This window comes from Strigops habroptila, chromosome 6 (genome assembly GCF_004027225.2).
Source record: "Strigops habroptila isolate Jane chromosome 6, bStrHab1.2.pri, whole genome shotgun sequence".
Classification (NCBI taxonomy): domain Eukaryota; kingdom Metazoa; phylum Chordata; class Aves; order Psittaciformes; family Psittacidae; genus Strigops; species Strigops habroptila.
In genome coordinates, this window is record NC_044282.2 from 31960212 (window position 1) to 31977626 (window position 17415).

The window sequence follows — 17415 nt, forward strand, 5'->3', positions numbered from 1 at the left end:
CACGAAGTCTTGGTTTTAAACTTTAAAGAAAGTATCTGTTTTCCTCAAACTTTCTCAAAACCTGATTTTCATTCTTCACTGAATGCCAGTAGGCAGAAGCTGTTATCAGTTTTAAAATGAGGTCTGGATTTCATTTGTAATAGTCTGGTTTACAATGTTCTAACAAATCTTTGAAGCAAGTATGAATGCAATTTATGCCTTCTAAGAGGACTCCTTTTGCCTTGCCAAGACAGTGTTGCCACTGGAAACTCAGTCCATTCAATGTTCAACTATGACGGGCTTCAGAATAAGGAATCCTACAGCCTATATTAATAATAGGATGAAAACTGTGATCAGCAATTGGCAACAGTGTCCTGTGAAGGGTATAGTTTGTTTGGGTTTTTTTGTTTGATAGAAATTTGAGATGACCTTTTTGGACATCACTAAACAGTTCTCTTTCAGCATGAAAACAACTCACTATAAATTTTTGGGTCCTCCGCCAAAGAGGCAAAATCTCAGTAGACTGCGAAAGATATTTATTTGTTAGAAAGAAAGTATCTCCAGTGCTTTGGAATTATTTTGTTACTAATTTTAGTGAAATACATGTTAAATGGTTACAGCAAATAACAGGTGATGGATGTACTAGCTCTTCCTCAAAAGCAGGGTCAGCTAGAGCAGATTTCTCAGGGCATTCTCCCGAGCACCTCCACGGTTGATGAGCTTTTGAGCGTCTCCAACAACGGAGACTGTACAACATCTCTGTGTGATATGTTCCACTGTTTGACAACTCCCCCAGTCAAAAAAAACAAGGATATTTATGTCTAAGTACAATCTGAATGAAGATTTCAGGGTCATGATCATCACCCCTCCTTAAAAATGAGCAGAAAAGAAACTTCCATGTTTTGAATGGAAAGGTTCATGCTCAGAAAGTTAAAACAAGCAGCTATTCAGATGGGATAGGAGAGAAATGCTGTCTCTTTTTATATATATACACCTAGAGCTTTAGGGGATGTCAGGAGACCACACCATCAGATAAAGACAGACAGGCTAGCATATACGAATCAAAGACATGTCAGGAAACAGTGTCAGGAACTAAAAGGCAAGGCCGACAAGCCCTTGGCATTTTGAGTACGAACACCATCAGAAAACTTTCAAGTTACAAACACAGATAATTAAACTAAAGAGCTAAAAGCTACTTTCAAAGACACAAAAAGTCTTCAGCTCACTGTAGTGTTACTTAAAGACAAATTAGGGCTATAAGACAGTTGGTAGGTTCCACCATAGTCTTTTCGGATGATGCTTATTTTATCTGTTCACCATTCATGAATTTGATTAACTTCTTCAGCCAGAAGAAAGGCTTTGCTTAAAAGCACACAGTGTGCTATATTTATTCCTTACTGCTGAGTGTTACCATCAACAGATGAAGACAAACTGAAATAACAGATTTTAAACACACTTGTGAGCTTGGGAGCCAATTCATCTAGACACCACATTAGGCAATTCTCATTTCTTTCCTATATAACACTCCCCCTGCCCCACATCTTCTCCTTGTTAGCAACGAACTCTGGCAGATCCTTGATATTTTTATTAAATGTAGTAAAATTTTGCGTATCTTAAGACTAAGGTGTCAGTAAGATTATGACGCTTTATAATGGTCTCCTCACACTGTCACAGAACTTACTTGCCATTTCAACTCATACACAGAAAATTATTCTGCATACAGACAGAAGGATGAAGCAGTGACTAAAGGAGCACAGATACCAGTGAGAGAATAAACTACAACCCTTAAATTCTGTCAGTTCTAGGTGAAAGAGGGAAGAGAGTGAGAAAGAAACTCATCAGCTGATGCCATCTGTAACCACCTCATCTAAAAATGTAAAAGAAAACATTGCAAACCAAATGTAAACAGCTGTAAGACACTTCTCAGTTGGGAAAAGAAAAGAAAGGTAAGGGGAAAGAACAAAGGTGTATGTTTTTAGAGAGGCAAGAGAGAGAGAAAAATACAGATTATTTTTTTTTCCCCAAACCATGGCCATGTGCATAATATACATAAAAGTCCTTACCTTTTTCACTGACACTTTCACTTTCTATCTCCACATCTTCACAGCTAGTATATTCTGGTGTTGATGCCCCTTCTTCCTCTGAGCTACTAACTGACATCTGCCTTTTCTTTCCGCCTCTTTTTGCTCTATGAGGCTTTGGAGGGGATGGCCGCACTGATTCCGACTGGTCAGAGCTAAGGGAATCATTCCTTAGCATGGTCTCCATTTTCTCCCGCTTTGCTTTTCGCATGAGAATAGCAGAGCTAGGATCAAGGCGGCTCTGTTTTTTAAAGGAATCGTGGTTCTTGTATTCTATGTGTTCTATAGGAACTGGACTATGCCTGGGAGTTGGTGGGCTATGATTAGTTAATTGTTTAGAAACAGAAATTCTTACATCACCTGTTCTGTCTATAGAGTACGACCTCTGAGTTTCCACAAGAGATTTTCTGTCCTGAGTTCCCTGTAATTGTGAGCGTTTTCCTAATTTATTCTCAGGTACCTCCGCTTCCTCCATTTCTGTATGTGCCAAAGCTACATCACTGTGTCTTCTCTCATGTCGTGCTTTAGAAACTTTTGCATGCATGCGCATCTGCTGTTCCTCAGGATGAGGTTTTACAGGGTATCTTGCCAGATTGGGGTCACTCCTGTAACGGGTATGATATTCATCTTCCTTCCTTTGTGTTTCATCGTCAGGCACTTTGCCTTCCTCAAGTTTCTCTGGCAGGTCCTGTGACTTGCCCTTCTCCAGCCTTCTACCTTCACGTCGTTCTTTACGCTCCCTGTCATCTGCTGGTCCTTCTTTCTGAAGCGAGGATTTTGGCACACGCTTACGCTCACTCTTTAAAACTTTGCCATTCTGGTCCGAAACTGATATTGTCTTCTTCCTACAGTGAAAAGGAGTACAATAATTAGAAGAACTGAATGCAAAATAAAAATACTTGTGTACACTGTTATTGTAAATAGATTATAAAACAGCAGAAGATATGGCAAAATACATAGAAAGGTACTGGCTGGATCCACTAAAACGAATTAAATCTATTAATCCTTCCAGCAGTACTTTTATTTTCCAATAGTAAGCTTCCAGAATCCACAAAAACATAAGTTATGGATAGTCCAATTAATGAGTAAAATTACAAAGAATATTAACGTGGATAAATGCAGATAAGAAGAATTAACCCACTTAAGTAGGCAGACTCAAAGTCATCTTTGTAGTAACTGCAGCACTATGACAGAGTATTGGAATATGTTCTCCATTTTTCTGGCAGCAGTCATGAGGGTTACAGACTAACCATATAATTCACTTCAAGCACCCTGACAATATATATATAAACACCACCAAATGGAACATCTCCTACAATAATATTACAGAAAGTAATATATATATAAAAAAATTCAAAAGATAATATACCCAGAAACAGTAATATTTGACCTAGTTTGCTTTATCTTATTCAAACTCTAAAAAGGAGTGTCATCTCATAAGCATATAAAGAAATGCAAATTGACTCCGTGAGATAAATTCATGGCATTCCTTTCTCTGGTAATAAAAGAGGATGAAAAATGTAATTTATTTCTTTATACAGTCAAAGTACAAAATGATGAATAATAAAGCTGTGTGAAAATTATGCTCCCTCCTCTTTTATCTTCTGCTTTGGGAGAATAAGCAAGCTGAAGAATCTTAAAATCCCCTTACACTGGATACTTTTATTTCTGTCATCATTCCAGTTTCCCTTTTGTTTACCAGTTCACATATGAATCCATCGATTTTGAAGAAGGCTGAGCACAGCTACACATTGTATTTGAGATGAATGTGCACTGGGACAAAGTTACTAGGACCTTTTTTTTTTTGTGTGGCACTGAATCTTCCACAACTGATAAGTCTTCAGATTATATATCCCAGATTTACAAAGAGGCATCTGATAGGACAGGCAAAGTGGGATGTGATCCAAGTTAAGAGCCGGTCTCCTTTTTTCCCCATCTCCTGTTCCTCCTGAGTTTTTGGCAATAAATGGGACGTGAGCTTACTATAGACACTCACCATCCAGAAACCTTCGACTTCATTTGAAAGTCTCAATGACAAGTAGAGAACATAACTTATAATTAATTATAGTATAATTAATATCACCACCTTACTTATGGACAGCAAAGCAGAAACATAAAGCATTTTGGTGCCCTGAAAGTGTCCTTCAGCAGAGTGACGATTGCTCTGAGGGCCTTCCCAGTGTTGGAGGAAAAAACTCAACAGAATTAGGGAAGGGCACCACGTTTTCATTTACATCATATATACACATAACACTAACCTGAGTTTTTGTACAGTTAAACCCTGACAGACCTCACCCACACAGTAAGTCACTAACCACTGTTCATCATCCATTTTCAACTTCAATAGCTATGAAAAAAAAATCAACCATTCTGGCCAAGGGCAAATTTTCTATGGCAGGCTCTTGCTTTGTTGCCACAGGCTCCCCCCTCTACTGCTCTGCCATCTGTCAGGCAGCAGCCAAAAGAACAGCAACTGCTTCATCACATTAGCCTCTCTTGATTTGGTAATCCCCAACCCATTCATCACAGTGAATACAGCTCAGGAATTTACTCATTTAACTCACTTAAAATAAAATAGTTTGCTTCCGGTTGGCTTTATTCTTGCATACAACTTTCTCTGAATTCAAGATGGTACCATTGCTGTTCTTTGTGAATGTTTACTTTGCAGGTGTAAATGAGCTCTTTTAATTGTAATAATTTTAAAAATAAATCAGGAACTGTCATTGATGAAAAGAGAGCACATAAGGATATCTGACAGAACTCCACAGGATGGATTTCTTGTTTGTTTGTTGTGGGTTGTTTTTTTTTTGGGGGGGGGTGTTGTTTATTTAAATTCCAGTACATATTTCAACAAGTTAAAGGCTTGCTCTTTCATAGAATCATAGAATGGTTTGGGTTGGAAAGGAACGTAAAGATTATCTAGTTCCAACTCCCCTGCCACGGGCGGGGACACCTTTCACCAGAACCTTCCACTTTGTTTACTAACCTTTAAATTTTAAATTTGGCAGGTATTTTAAAGTACCGCACAATTCTGTATTAAAAGCGTACACCAAAATGCATTGAAATACAGGAAAATATCCCTAAAATACAATTATTTTTTTCCTCATTTCTGTTGCACAGACCAAATCAGACAATGCATTGCTAGTAAACGTTTATCCTTCTTCAGTCAGTAGATCAACTTACTCTTTGTTTTTACACTGTTCTAGACACACAACTAGCCCAGCTGACAGCCGTGTGTAATATTAGTGAACTAGTGTTTATAACTGTAATAAAATAAAAGCATTACCTCTCTCTTGGAGGTTCACTTCTAGACCTTGATGAAACTTGCTTTTGGTCCACGCCCATAGCTGGCTGTGATACTTCTGCTCCTTTCCTATGGTCAGACTGCACACTGGCAGAAGAGATTTCCTGTGATGAGGCAGTTGCTGTACTTAAGGGAGTCTGTGATCTCGATCGCTCTTGAAGTCTTGCTTTCTTCTCTCTTGGTGCATCTGAGCTTCCACCAGTTGCTGTATCACTCAGCGTTCCATCCTGGCTGGGCGAGGGCTGTGGTCCACTTCCGAAAAACCACGCTCCAGATTTCGTTAGGATTTCCTGTTGCTTTCGACATAAATTGCATACCCACATAACCTAGTTGAAGACAACAAGAAGAGTCAGTGCAGCTACCCCCCAGGCCCTGAAATGCATGCTCACTATCACAGAGCAGGAATGATGTCTCGCTCTCCTCTTAACTGGTGAGGTTGGTGCTCATGACAGGACCCAGAACATGCTTCTCCAAGCACCGACTGCACTGGCTAGAGCCAAGCATCCTACAGGCACATGCTATGCGAGCTTCTCTAAAATGTGCTGTCAATATACGTCAGTCCTACCTTTAGCAATCCCCTCTCAGCCCAGCCCTAGCTCTCTTCTGAGTAAATACTTGACAACATGACCAACGCCTGTTGATGCAGTTGAGGGGTTGGGTTTGTTTTCAGTGGTGTCAGGACAAGTAAATGGGACTTATACCTTGGGTGGCAGAGTCCTGCACAGCTAACTCCCAACCTCTGCTGTCACAGAAAACTGACACGGTATTTTCCTTTGATTATTGTTTCTCACATAACTAAACATTATGCTGCAAATAAATTCAGCATTTACTGTGCATGGTTTTAGCTACATCCACAACAACTACTTACCAGGGATGTAAGGTAAGACCTAAAGAAACCTACTAACGGAGAACTAAATACACCAATGAAAAGAATTCAGAAGTACCATATTTTGTACTACTTGGAAATGATCATTTACCATCTGTTTGAGTTATAGCTGTAAATAATAAATAAATAAAAGTTAAACATGTGTCCCTGTCAATCAGAATTAAGCTGTGTACATAACTGATTCTTCTTAGGATTTTTTTAATTATTTCTGGTTTTATATTCCAGGTATGCAGATAAACAAGAGCACACACAGTAAAGCGAGACTCTATGCTTCCAGTCTGTATACAGTACAAGACAGTCTATATACAGGAGTAAATCAGCAGAAAAAAAATGAAGGTTAATCAGGACTCTAAAGTGACTATTACAGAAAAAATTGAGACAGAGACAAAAGGAGTTTTGAGGCAGAACAAAAAAGGCAAAATGCATTAAGAATATACAAGAGGTAGGAATTTTGTCAAAAATAAAAACAGAGGTGAAATAAAGCTGACAGCTAATAAAGAAAATGGTAAAGAAAATCTTCCAGTTTAATAGAAGTTTTGTAAAGAGGGTAAAAAGGATGACAAAAGTTGGAATGAAAAATACGTTTAAATTATGTTGTGAAAACACAGGAATGATGCAACAGTCACGAAATTATAAAACACTTAAAATTAAAAGGAAAAAAAGAAGAAAAATAATCACTTCAGGGAAGAAACTGCAACAGGACAAAACTCTGGTACCACGCTCTCTCTTTCTCTGGCCTGGGAAGGAAGTGCATGGCTTACATAGCATGACAAAAATTATAATAATTTTCCATATTTAACATAATTAAGATTAATTTAAAACACCCAAGAATAGTTATCTCTTTAGGTCTGAAGACTACATCAGAACTTCTAAGACTATTTTTCCACTGTTTGACCAAACCACACTAAGAAGCCATCCAACTCTTTTCCTTGTATCTGGACTGTACCTTTATCAAAAGATGGCTGTTCTATTTCTTCTATTTAAGAAGGATCATAGAATACCTATTAAAATTTTGATTAAGAAAAAAACCCAAACAACCCAAAACTTAATCAAAAGCTACAGTTATTCCAACAGTAGCACAACATGTATTATGATAAAAACAGATAACCCTCAGTAGGATAATAGGAAAAGCAACTTCAACAAAATAAATCCTAGTCCTTTAACAAAAAAAATCCTTGACTCCAAAATGTCTTATTTCCTTCATCTAGTATACCTCACAAAACAGCGATTCAGTCTATCATACTACCTTTTCTAATAGAATATATTTTTGGTCTATCTGCTATAAGTATCACTGATTTTAAAAATTTTTTAAAAAATAACCAGCAAGACTAAATGGACAAAAAACCCCACATTTTTAAATGTCTTTATGGATGCTGACACAATTGTTGGCTCATTAGACAGCGAGAGTGTGCGCGCACATGTGTCTGTGTATAAAATCTATGTCAATGCTATAAACCAAAGCCATTAATGAAAAATATGTCTATGCCTGTATTTTATCAGTTTATAGAGAAGGCTGAAAAAAGTGTTAATTAAAAAAATAAATCAACTAGAGTTTGCTTGAAGGAAGGAAAAGGAATACTAAAGTAAAATTTAAATATTGTTATTAAATTACATGTGGGCATGTATCCAAGCACGTTCAAATGTGCAAAAATGGTAACAGACTTCATGTGCAATTTAATGTATTTGATCATTTAAAATATCTATAAAATATGTAATAAACTTCAAGAAATTACCATTAATTTACATAATCACCTTTGATATTGTAATTGATTTTATGCAAAATATCCTGAGATCCAAACAAATAGGAATAGCTAATGCACAAATAGACACAGAAAAATACAGAATACAGAAAGAAGAAATACTAGGCATGTAAATACAAAATCATTTTCTTACAGCTGCCTTTAAACACTTCAGTTTGGACACAGTATATACCGATCACCACAGCTTACACATATATGAAATCTGCATTATACTCACATAGAAGCTACACTACCATCCCTGTTTAGGAATCTCTTCAGGACTTAACAAATTCCGCATTTGCTTTGAGATATGTTTGATCCAAACAGAAAAATGATAAAAGCTTTTCTTTAAAAGAAAAAAAAAAAAAAAGGGCAAACAAAAAAACAACCAAAACTTAAGGTGACAGAGGAGTTTCAGTGACAAAACTGTATATTGAAAAACATTTCTAGAGAAATATGTGGAGCAAGCAATTTAGCAGCATGCAGGAATTATATCCTGATTGAATACACTGGGATGCGGTCCAAACTAATCTAAACTAAAGCAGGTCTGTGTAATAACTTATCTTAACAATCCACAGATGTTAGGCAACCAAACAAATGCTCTGATGAAGAACTACAGTTCTGCAATGTGGCTTCTGGACCTCCATGCAATGCATCAGTAAAATGAAGAGTGTTAGACAATTTTACTCTGGCCTGTCACTTCAAAAATAGTTTCTGTTTACCTTTTTTCTGGATGGTGAGCTTGATGCAGTGCTACAGTAAGTCACTAAAGACATTCAGAGTCTGGTTTTTGTGGTTGGGTTTGTTTCTGATTTATTGCATCCTTGCATAGGTCAATGCATATCTGCATGTGAAGCTATTAAAGAGAACCAGTACAGGGGTGCTCCTCATTCCAAGGGTTCGTATGCATGGCTCTGGAAAAATGTGCATTTTCACAGCATAGCAAAGGGTTCTGGGCTTTAGTGCTACATAATGATAACAAAGTGGCACATACAGGGCTCAGCAGAGTTCCCACACAGGTTCACATGGAAACTTCACAGTCTGCGTGAAAACATGCTAGAAGGATCCCATGCTTGCCTTCATGTGGAATACAGGGTATTTCATTCACAGAAAAGTATTCCTCAAACTTACTCTTACAGGTACTTCTGAATGTGATCCACAATGAGTAGGAACAGTATTCCTGTACTAACACAACATGAAATTCCAACTTGAAAGAGCCCATAGCAAATAACATATACAACTATACACACAGAGAAAAAGAACATTTTCAGTTACAAAAATAAGAACACTTCTTCAGAATTACGTATTTCAAAACTTCATTGTAGAAGGCTTTTTTCAAATTCAAATTTGGAGACTTCCAAACATGCTCTGGGATGCTATCACATTAGAGGGACACACACTTTGTACCAAATTTGTGTGAAACATGCGAGGCTAAACTCAGAGTAAGGTCAGAGCAAGTTCCCCAAATCCTCCACCCAAAACAGATTCTGAGGAGTGTCAATAAGGAGCACACTCCATGAGTTTGGAAATTGCAAACCCACAGTTACACTGACTCCCATGCATCCTGGTTTGTCTCTGTACTGCAAATTGGGCAATAAGTGTGCTAATATAGCAGGCCACAAGCTGTTCCTTACTGAACCTTCATGCAATCTTATTTATTTCCATTCTGAAGGATGTATACACAACATCTTTTCAGTTTATTGCTTTTTTTAATGTTCCTTTAGCCACTTCTTCTACGCATGTCTAAAAGACACTAGCTATTTCAGACAGGTCCAATTAGGCAGACCCACTTCTCTGCCTGAGGCATCATTAAGTTCAGCAGGGCTCTGCCACCATCCAGCTAGTCATCTCTTGAAAGCCAGAGGGAAGAAATGTTATCAATCTACTCTTAGAAAACTAGCCATTCACAGAATTAAGTTAGACTACGTATCACTTAATGTGTCTGTGATAACAAAAACATGCAGCAAACCATGAAATTAGTATACAGCATCGCATTTATCTCTTTTGCTATACCAAAATGAATTTGGTAATAAAACCCTAGCTAAAGTGTCATGATGGCTTCACTCCATTAAAATATAAATAAATGAAGTTGAAAATTTACTTGAATCCTTACATCAGTTCAAAATCTAAATAACAACTTTACTTTTCTAATGACAATGTGCTTGTGAATTTAAGCTTTCATTAAATGTATTTTTCAAAATTATATAGACAGCTGAGTTCATCTAATGGCTCCTGGTGACCAAAAGGGAAGGTCTTCTCCCTACCTCCCTCCTCTCCTGCTCTTCTTTTTCCCTATCAGGGTTTGTCCTCTCCCTTCCTTGATCCCAGCTTCCCCATACCATGTACTCCCTTGTATCCTCTTTCTTGACTGCCAGGTCCTCTCAGGAGCCTTGCATTTGAAAACATACTAGAAATTTATCTGTGTTTTTCTCATGGAGGGATATGACGAGTAGTGAAACCGTGTGGCCAGGAACAGAGGCAAACAGAGGAAAGAGGATGTTTTCCCTACGGAAAGACGATGTTTTCCTGTTAAACTACATCTTGCAATTGACACCAGTACTAGCGCATTAAACTTGTGTAGACATGTTTTTGAGCACTGAAGCCAAATGACATGATATAACCTGCATCTATGCTAGGATTTCTGCTCTACTTCAAAGCAAGATGGCTGCATTCAAACTGCCTTCTGGAGGTAAGCCTTGGAGTACCCCAACTCCCAAACCACCAGGAAAAGTGATGCTAGCAGGCAGGAGACCAAAAGCGTGCCAAGCAGCCTTCTGTCAGTTTACTAGCACAGACACACTCAACACCTAGGAATAGTCCCAGATTAGGTTTAATTTGCTAGTAAAGAAGTAGCCTAGGAGACTAGGTTCTGCTTTTTCTTCAGCCTCTCGTCTAGACTGAAGGGTTGAGAAGGACAGTACTATTCTCTACCATTCTCCCCTCCAAGCAGGGAGAAGACCCCTTTGCCCACGCTGATGCTGATCAGACGTATGGGACTCAGCCATTTCAGGACTGTGATATTAAAGCCATTTTAGCACTCTCTGTTCTTCCATTTCTGTGCAGCGCAGATTTTCTTCATAACTTAGGTTTTCAGCTTGATATTTTTATCCCAGCTTGGCAAGACAATGAGGTTTATGCTGACAGCTGATTGGTTTCTTCCCTCTTTTTTCCCCACACCCTCCAATAATGTTTTAACCCACTGGACAAATGTAATAAAATACTGCACAGGCATGGAAGTTTTCAAGGGTTTATATTCTTAAAATTTTAATGAAATAGGCAGTTCTGCAAAAGCCCTATAAGTATTTCATTAGTGCAATCTTCTCTTGGCATCCCAGAATCTACGCAGCAATTCAACCACAAGACATGTTCATGGGGAGTGAGGCCCTACTGCTCACAGAACTACATGTCACCCTGAAGTCTGCAGTGCCATTTACACGTTTGACTGAGAGCATCCAGGAGCGATGTCTAAAGACCACGTTATCAGAATTTTCCACTTGCACTAGAAAGCACGCTTCATGCTCTTTTACTGATTGCCTTTCATAGTTAACCAAGATGTTAACTTTGAAATCAGGTCCTATGTGTACAAATAAGGATGAGAGTAAGACGCTTACATTTTTGTGACTACACAGAAATTACTACAGGCATGGCAGGTATTTAAGTTTCCATCCAAATAGAATCCACTCACTTTCAAGTAGACAAACAAAATAAAATGAAAACCTGTGCCTAATGATAGGCTAGTGCCATTAGAGATAAGTCAGCATATCCCACCTGGCTGCCATGTGCCACTTAAGAGGGCACATCACATCTGCCAGACATACGTACATGTCTTATGTACTGTAGGGCATCAAAAATGGCATCAGATGCCTACTTTTAGGCACTTGAACACACAGTTCACACTAATCTTATTCTTGGCCTAAGTTTCTAAACTGACAATTACAAACTGCCAACAGAAAGATGTAGAAAAGATGCAGCAGAGCCAGGATGCAAGCAGTTAACATCAAAAGGATGTTTTATGCCAGTTTTGTGGACAATGCTGCTAGCAACAGCGTTACTAGTCATTTTAAGATAAAAATAAATCAAAAAACAACTGACTTTCTTCACATGCCCTGCTGCCAAAATCTCTCAGCTAGAGCTGCCAATCTTTCAGAAAGCTCCCAACAACTTCCACAAAAATTTAGCATTCTCTACAATAATCCTGCAGCAGAGTGTTTGAAGTGATACATTCAGGCAACTAAAGTTATCATATGAAATAATAAATCTAAACCAGCACACTGCCAAGTTCCAGTCGCTATTGCAATGTACTTCTCTGAGAATACCTTTGGAGTTCAAGAAAGAAACCAAAATCGCCAGTAGAGAAGTCATGGGTTTTGTCTAAAAATTCACACCAGCACATTTACATAGATTAATCTGAAATATTGTCCCCCTTCGAGATTTTGGGTTTTTTCCCTAAATCTATTAAAAAAAAAAATTAATTAGTACACACCACTGAAAACATACTACAAAAATTGTATCGTCGCAGTTCTAGTTGTGACCTTCTACAGGACTATAGTTTAGACAAACTGTGAAACCTTGCACCTGAACATCCTTGCAGCTCTGGGTTTAGGTCTACTTCTAACTAAAATGATCAAAATTTACAAACTTACAATTTTGAGGGAGACAGGAGACTATCATACCAAGAGAAAGGAAGGGTTAAAAATCAAAGAGACTTTATCCTGGCTTGTTAAAGATCAAAGAGACTCAAGAAGTATTAATTATTTGGGCTGATTTGTCTAGGCTTGAGGATTTCTTTTTCGGAAGAAAAGTAAATCCTTGAGAAAAGTTTATGTAGCATCAGAAAGTACTGGCTTTATTTATCCGCAGGTCATCATGATGAGGCTTAGACCACTCTTTCTGAAACTCTGTAATCCCAAACATTCCAATGGTTTAATTCATTCACAAGCCCTGTATTTAAGCTTAGCCCATTTAAAATCCATTTTCCATATTGTTATGCTCACTCCTACCTCACTCATCCACTTTCCAGTTTCACCCTCAGTATTTTTCTTTCCTCAGCAGTGGGAGACTTCTAAGTCCCTGCAACAATCACAACTTCAAAAAGCTCTGCTTTGATCTCACTCTTTCCTCATAGACCAGTTTCGTTTTCAACTTCATTTCTCTTGCCTGAATTTCCTTCAATTTCTTAATATATTTCTGATAATGTAGTAGCTATAAGTTGCACATTTTCTGTCACATTGATCTCCATTTTTCATAGACCATTAAGCTACACTAGAAATCATCTCATAAATCATTTTTGTATATTCTTCTAACCTTCTTAAAACCAACAAGTTTTGTCTAACTACTTCAGCATTTGGCTGTCTTGATGAGCCACAGAAGCATTAACTGTATTCCTCTTAATCACTTCATGGTTTCCATAGTTACAGCTATACATGGAAGATGGAAATAATTTTTTAAAATGACAGAAGTCTAATTAAATGAGGTAAATGGCATGAAACAGCTTACAGGACCAATATAACATTTTAATTCTCACTCAAAAACCAGAGAGTACTCACCAGGAGCTTTCCACTCCATTTATCCACTTACATATTTACAAACTGTAGCAAAAATATAGAAATGCTCAGTACAAGACTGTCGTTAATAGTGCATGAGTGTGTAAATCATCTCTGTGGGAGCTTGTGCTACAACACCATTATTTATTTTTCTATACTGTTCTTGTGTACAAACATTCTTTTATACAAACTGTATCAAAACAAATGTAGTAGAGAAGAAAGAGGGGGGTTTTGGTATAGAATGTAAAATAATTTATGGCAAAAGAAATTGGAAACATCTTGAAGTAAAAAAAAAAGCTCAAGGAAGGAAAAGTGACTGGGTCAACTGATACAGGGCTTAATGGGCATGAACTAAGTTCTGATTTTGTATTATCAAATACACTCACACAAACAAAATAAAAATAGTGTAATGGACTCTTCATCCTTGGAGACATTAAAACCCAATGTGATATGGCCCTGGCAACCTGATTTACTTGGGTCTGCTCTGAGCAGGGATTCAGACTAGAGTATCTATCTCCAGAGACCACCTTCAAACCTCAACCATTCTGTAATTCTGTATAGAATAAAGCACTGAGAAATTTAGGTACCTTGGACCTTAAGTTTACCTCCAGCAAATGCTGGTGGAGTGACTGTGTGCTTGAAAGCTTCCAATGTGAGTTAGTGAGAACCAAGTTGTCTTATATTTATCATATATATATATGTATGTGCATCTCCAGATATTTCAGAGATTAAGTCTGTCTATCCCATGTTGAAGTAAGGTGTTAACAGCTGATGGCGTTCTCTCTAGATTCAAAAGACATTGTCTCCCTAAAACCTGTATTTGGGGTTCCCAATCTGTGAAACGGATGTCACTGTTGAGTTACTCAGAGGAACATATTGACCTTGACAGCCACTGTTTGGATCACCAGGAGATCTTTTCTGGGTACCTCAGTCTGCAGGGACATTTCAGGGGAAAGAACAACGGACACAGGAGATAAACAAAGCTTATGAAGGCTTTGGATCCATAGGAAGAGGCAGTGGAGATTAGTCTAACAGAGCGCTATGCAGACATGACGAAGAAATCCAGGGGCTGTGAGAAAGAGGACGATCATTACTGGCTATGTAAATAGGGATAGAAGGCAGTAGAGGATGGCTGGCAGTTCAGGAGTATTCCTGGTGGGAATTACCTGACTATACAGCACTGACAATCATTTTAGGACAAAGATTTTTATGGATGACATAACTACCTGCCCAGGGAACATAAGGGAGAGTGTGCAGCACATTCAGATCTGCCATTCTAAACAAATTCCTGAAACCAGTCTGTTTGAAAGGACAAAAAGCGTGTTTTTGACATACCGCAGGACAATCTCATTGGAGTGATCTCTGCTGTGCAGCTTGACAGAGGCCTTCTCTGACCACTTTGATCATCTTTCCATTTCCAGGGAATCATGCTGGATGACTATCATCTCTGCTTACCCAGCATATTCCTCTGTTCCCCACCAACACCTGTGCTGGGAACTTCTGGCTTCTAAGTTTTGCTTAGAGCTCCCCCACACCCAAGTCCACACAAAGCCTAGAATAAAGCTGTCAGAGCCTTATTCGCAGCTAGATTGTGAAATTAAGCATCTAATTTGCAAGTGATTCAGTGATGCAGAGCGTGGCACCAAGGGTATGCTTCCTCCCAGGCCTGGGCACCCCTGTGTGCAGCCCCGGATCACCACCACTGCCAGACACAGCCAGTGCTCTCAGCACTGCCCTGAGGCCTCAGCAAAGATGTGCAATGGTCTCCAACTGATCTGTTATGGATATTTTTTTATAGCACATACGGATACAATTCTGAACACAATCCTGATAAACCTGGAAACGTAAGCTTAAATAAATGAAATCATGATCAAACCTTACCACCGTGAGTAAAATTTGTATTACTTAATTGCAAATCACCATGGTGGAAATATAGCTAGACAGAACTTTTCTTGCTGGGGGAATGTTAAGTGTCATGTGGTGTCTACTTATAAATGAGTATTTTGCAACAGTTAGTACTGCCCAGTAAGGGTTTTGACAAAGCACCAAGTAGGATTGTCCTATACATGTTATACACATTCATGATTCACAAGATCTCCCAGGCTCACCCATAAGTCTGTAGCGTTCTTCACACAATTAGCAATACTTTAGCTTAATTTTTTGTTATGCATGTAAATGCAAGGAATGCTTACAATTACAGAAGACATATTCTTCCCACTTTGACATCATCACTGCAACTTCTGAAATGTTTATAACAGCTATTTTCAAAACAAACATACACTTTCTTTTTGCAACATTCTGCCTTACACAGATTACCAATCTGAGCTTGTCTTCTGAAAAAAATACCAGACTATCCTGGGAAACCACAACATACCATACAAGTTGGTTCAACATCTTATTTGCAGTTACTACTTTACTGAAAGGATGACAAAGTTTTTTGGCTTTTGGGGTTTTTTTTTACATTTCATCTTTGTTGATCCTACCTTCTGAGATGTCCATGGTCTTTTCTCTTAATTCTCCCACCTCTTGCTCCAGGTGCAGAGTCTGAGGCTAAGTTGGTTAAGTCTGTGCTATCTGTGCTATCAAGCTCGAGCACAAAGGTATCTCAGTAAATCTGGGATGGAAGATTTGAGGGAGGGGAAGAGAGAATATCAGTGTTCTACAACAAATTTGAGTGGATATCTAAGATCTAATTAAAAAGATAAAAAATGGGGCAAACAATGTATTTTTGGTAAGGAAAAGTGTAGATTTTTAGGAAAGTAAAGACTACAGGGTGACTGAGAAAGGGATAAACTGTGATTTTGAATATGGAAGATTTAAAAGATAAGGAAAAGGAAAAAGGGGCAGGAAAATGCAGCAGGAGTTTTGTGCCAGTGTAAGAATATTATAAATTTTTTGACTGATCTCAACAGCGCACTGTTGACAGCCAGTTCACAGACCATACACAGTATCGATTTCGTAAGTTTACTGTCCTGAATTTACAATACTACTGGCAGACCCCACAAGGAAAGAGGAGAGTTTCAACAAGGTAAGAAGATGTAAGGCAGTGCGGAACATTACAACTGGGGAATTCATACAGCAATGATGTTTCATTATCCAATGAAGCTACTGTTATAAAAACAGGTTCAAAAATTGAGATCAGAACTTTGCTAGGTGATAAGACAATCATTCTGATCTTCTGCACTTACCTGTATATTCACAGATATCTAATGAGGCTTTGTATTTCCTAGACAAATAAAAGGCATATAGCACAGTGATGTCTTAAGGGTATGAGGGGAAGAGGCAACAGTCAAGGATATCGTGCCTCTTTATTATCAGAAATAGAAGGATGCATACTCCATGGTGGGACAAATATAAGGTCCATGAGCCCTCGGTCCACATTTATACATGGGTGAAGACTTTTCGTGCACACATGTAGTCTGTTCAACAGAATTAAGCAATCTTTTCAGTCATGTAACAGATTTGTCTGTTGCAAGTTTCTCTGTGTACCAGGTTTCTCTGTGTACCAGGAGGCAGAGAAACTTTTATGGCCAGCTAGATCCCTCTTAAATGCTAGCTCCCCAGGCACTTACACCTTATATAGAGGAAAGAGAAATGTGTCAGCAACTAGGAGAATGTCCTTGGTCCCTGCTTTGTAGAAGGTAGCCTTCCCATTGCGACAGCTTCCAGAGCTAGTGGGGTCCATCTACTGCTGCCCGAATTTAGATCACCTTTCCTTCATACAGATGTTAGCTGTATTTAACATTCAGTATTCAGCCATATTGACAGTAGTTGAACACTAAACACAACCACAGGGTTTGTAGGAAGCAGGAGTATTTCTGATCATGTGGTACATCTGACAAAAAATAACTTTCAGGTATATCAGCCTCTTGCTAGGTCCAAA

General features: G+C 38.4%; 1 protein-coding gene across 32 annotated transcripts in view; it reads right to left on the reverse strand.

Annotated features, from left to right (window-relative positions):
• The window catches only part of RIMS1 (regulating synaptic membrane exocytosis 1), a 309338-nt gene that overhangs the window by 162717 nt on the left and 129206 nt on the right, over positions 1 to 17415 (reverse strand). For 30 of the 32 annotated variants that reach the window (XM_030490062.1, XM_030490059.1, XM_030490038.1 and 27 more), the window contains 2 exons: positions 5347 to 5690; positions 2043 to 2905 (listed from right to left, as the gene is read on the reverse strand). In XM_030490062.1, the coding sequence (XP_030345922.1) occupies positions 2043 to 2905; positions 5347 to 5690 (1207 nt within the window). Of the gene's footprint in view, positions 1 to 2042; positions 2906 to 5346; positions 5691 to 16015; positions 16147 to 17415 lie in introns of all 32 variants that reach the window. The other 2 variants (XM_030490049.1, XM_030490055.1) reach the window with 2 other exon arrangements.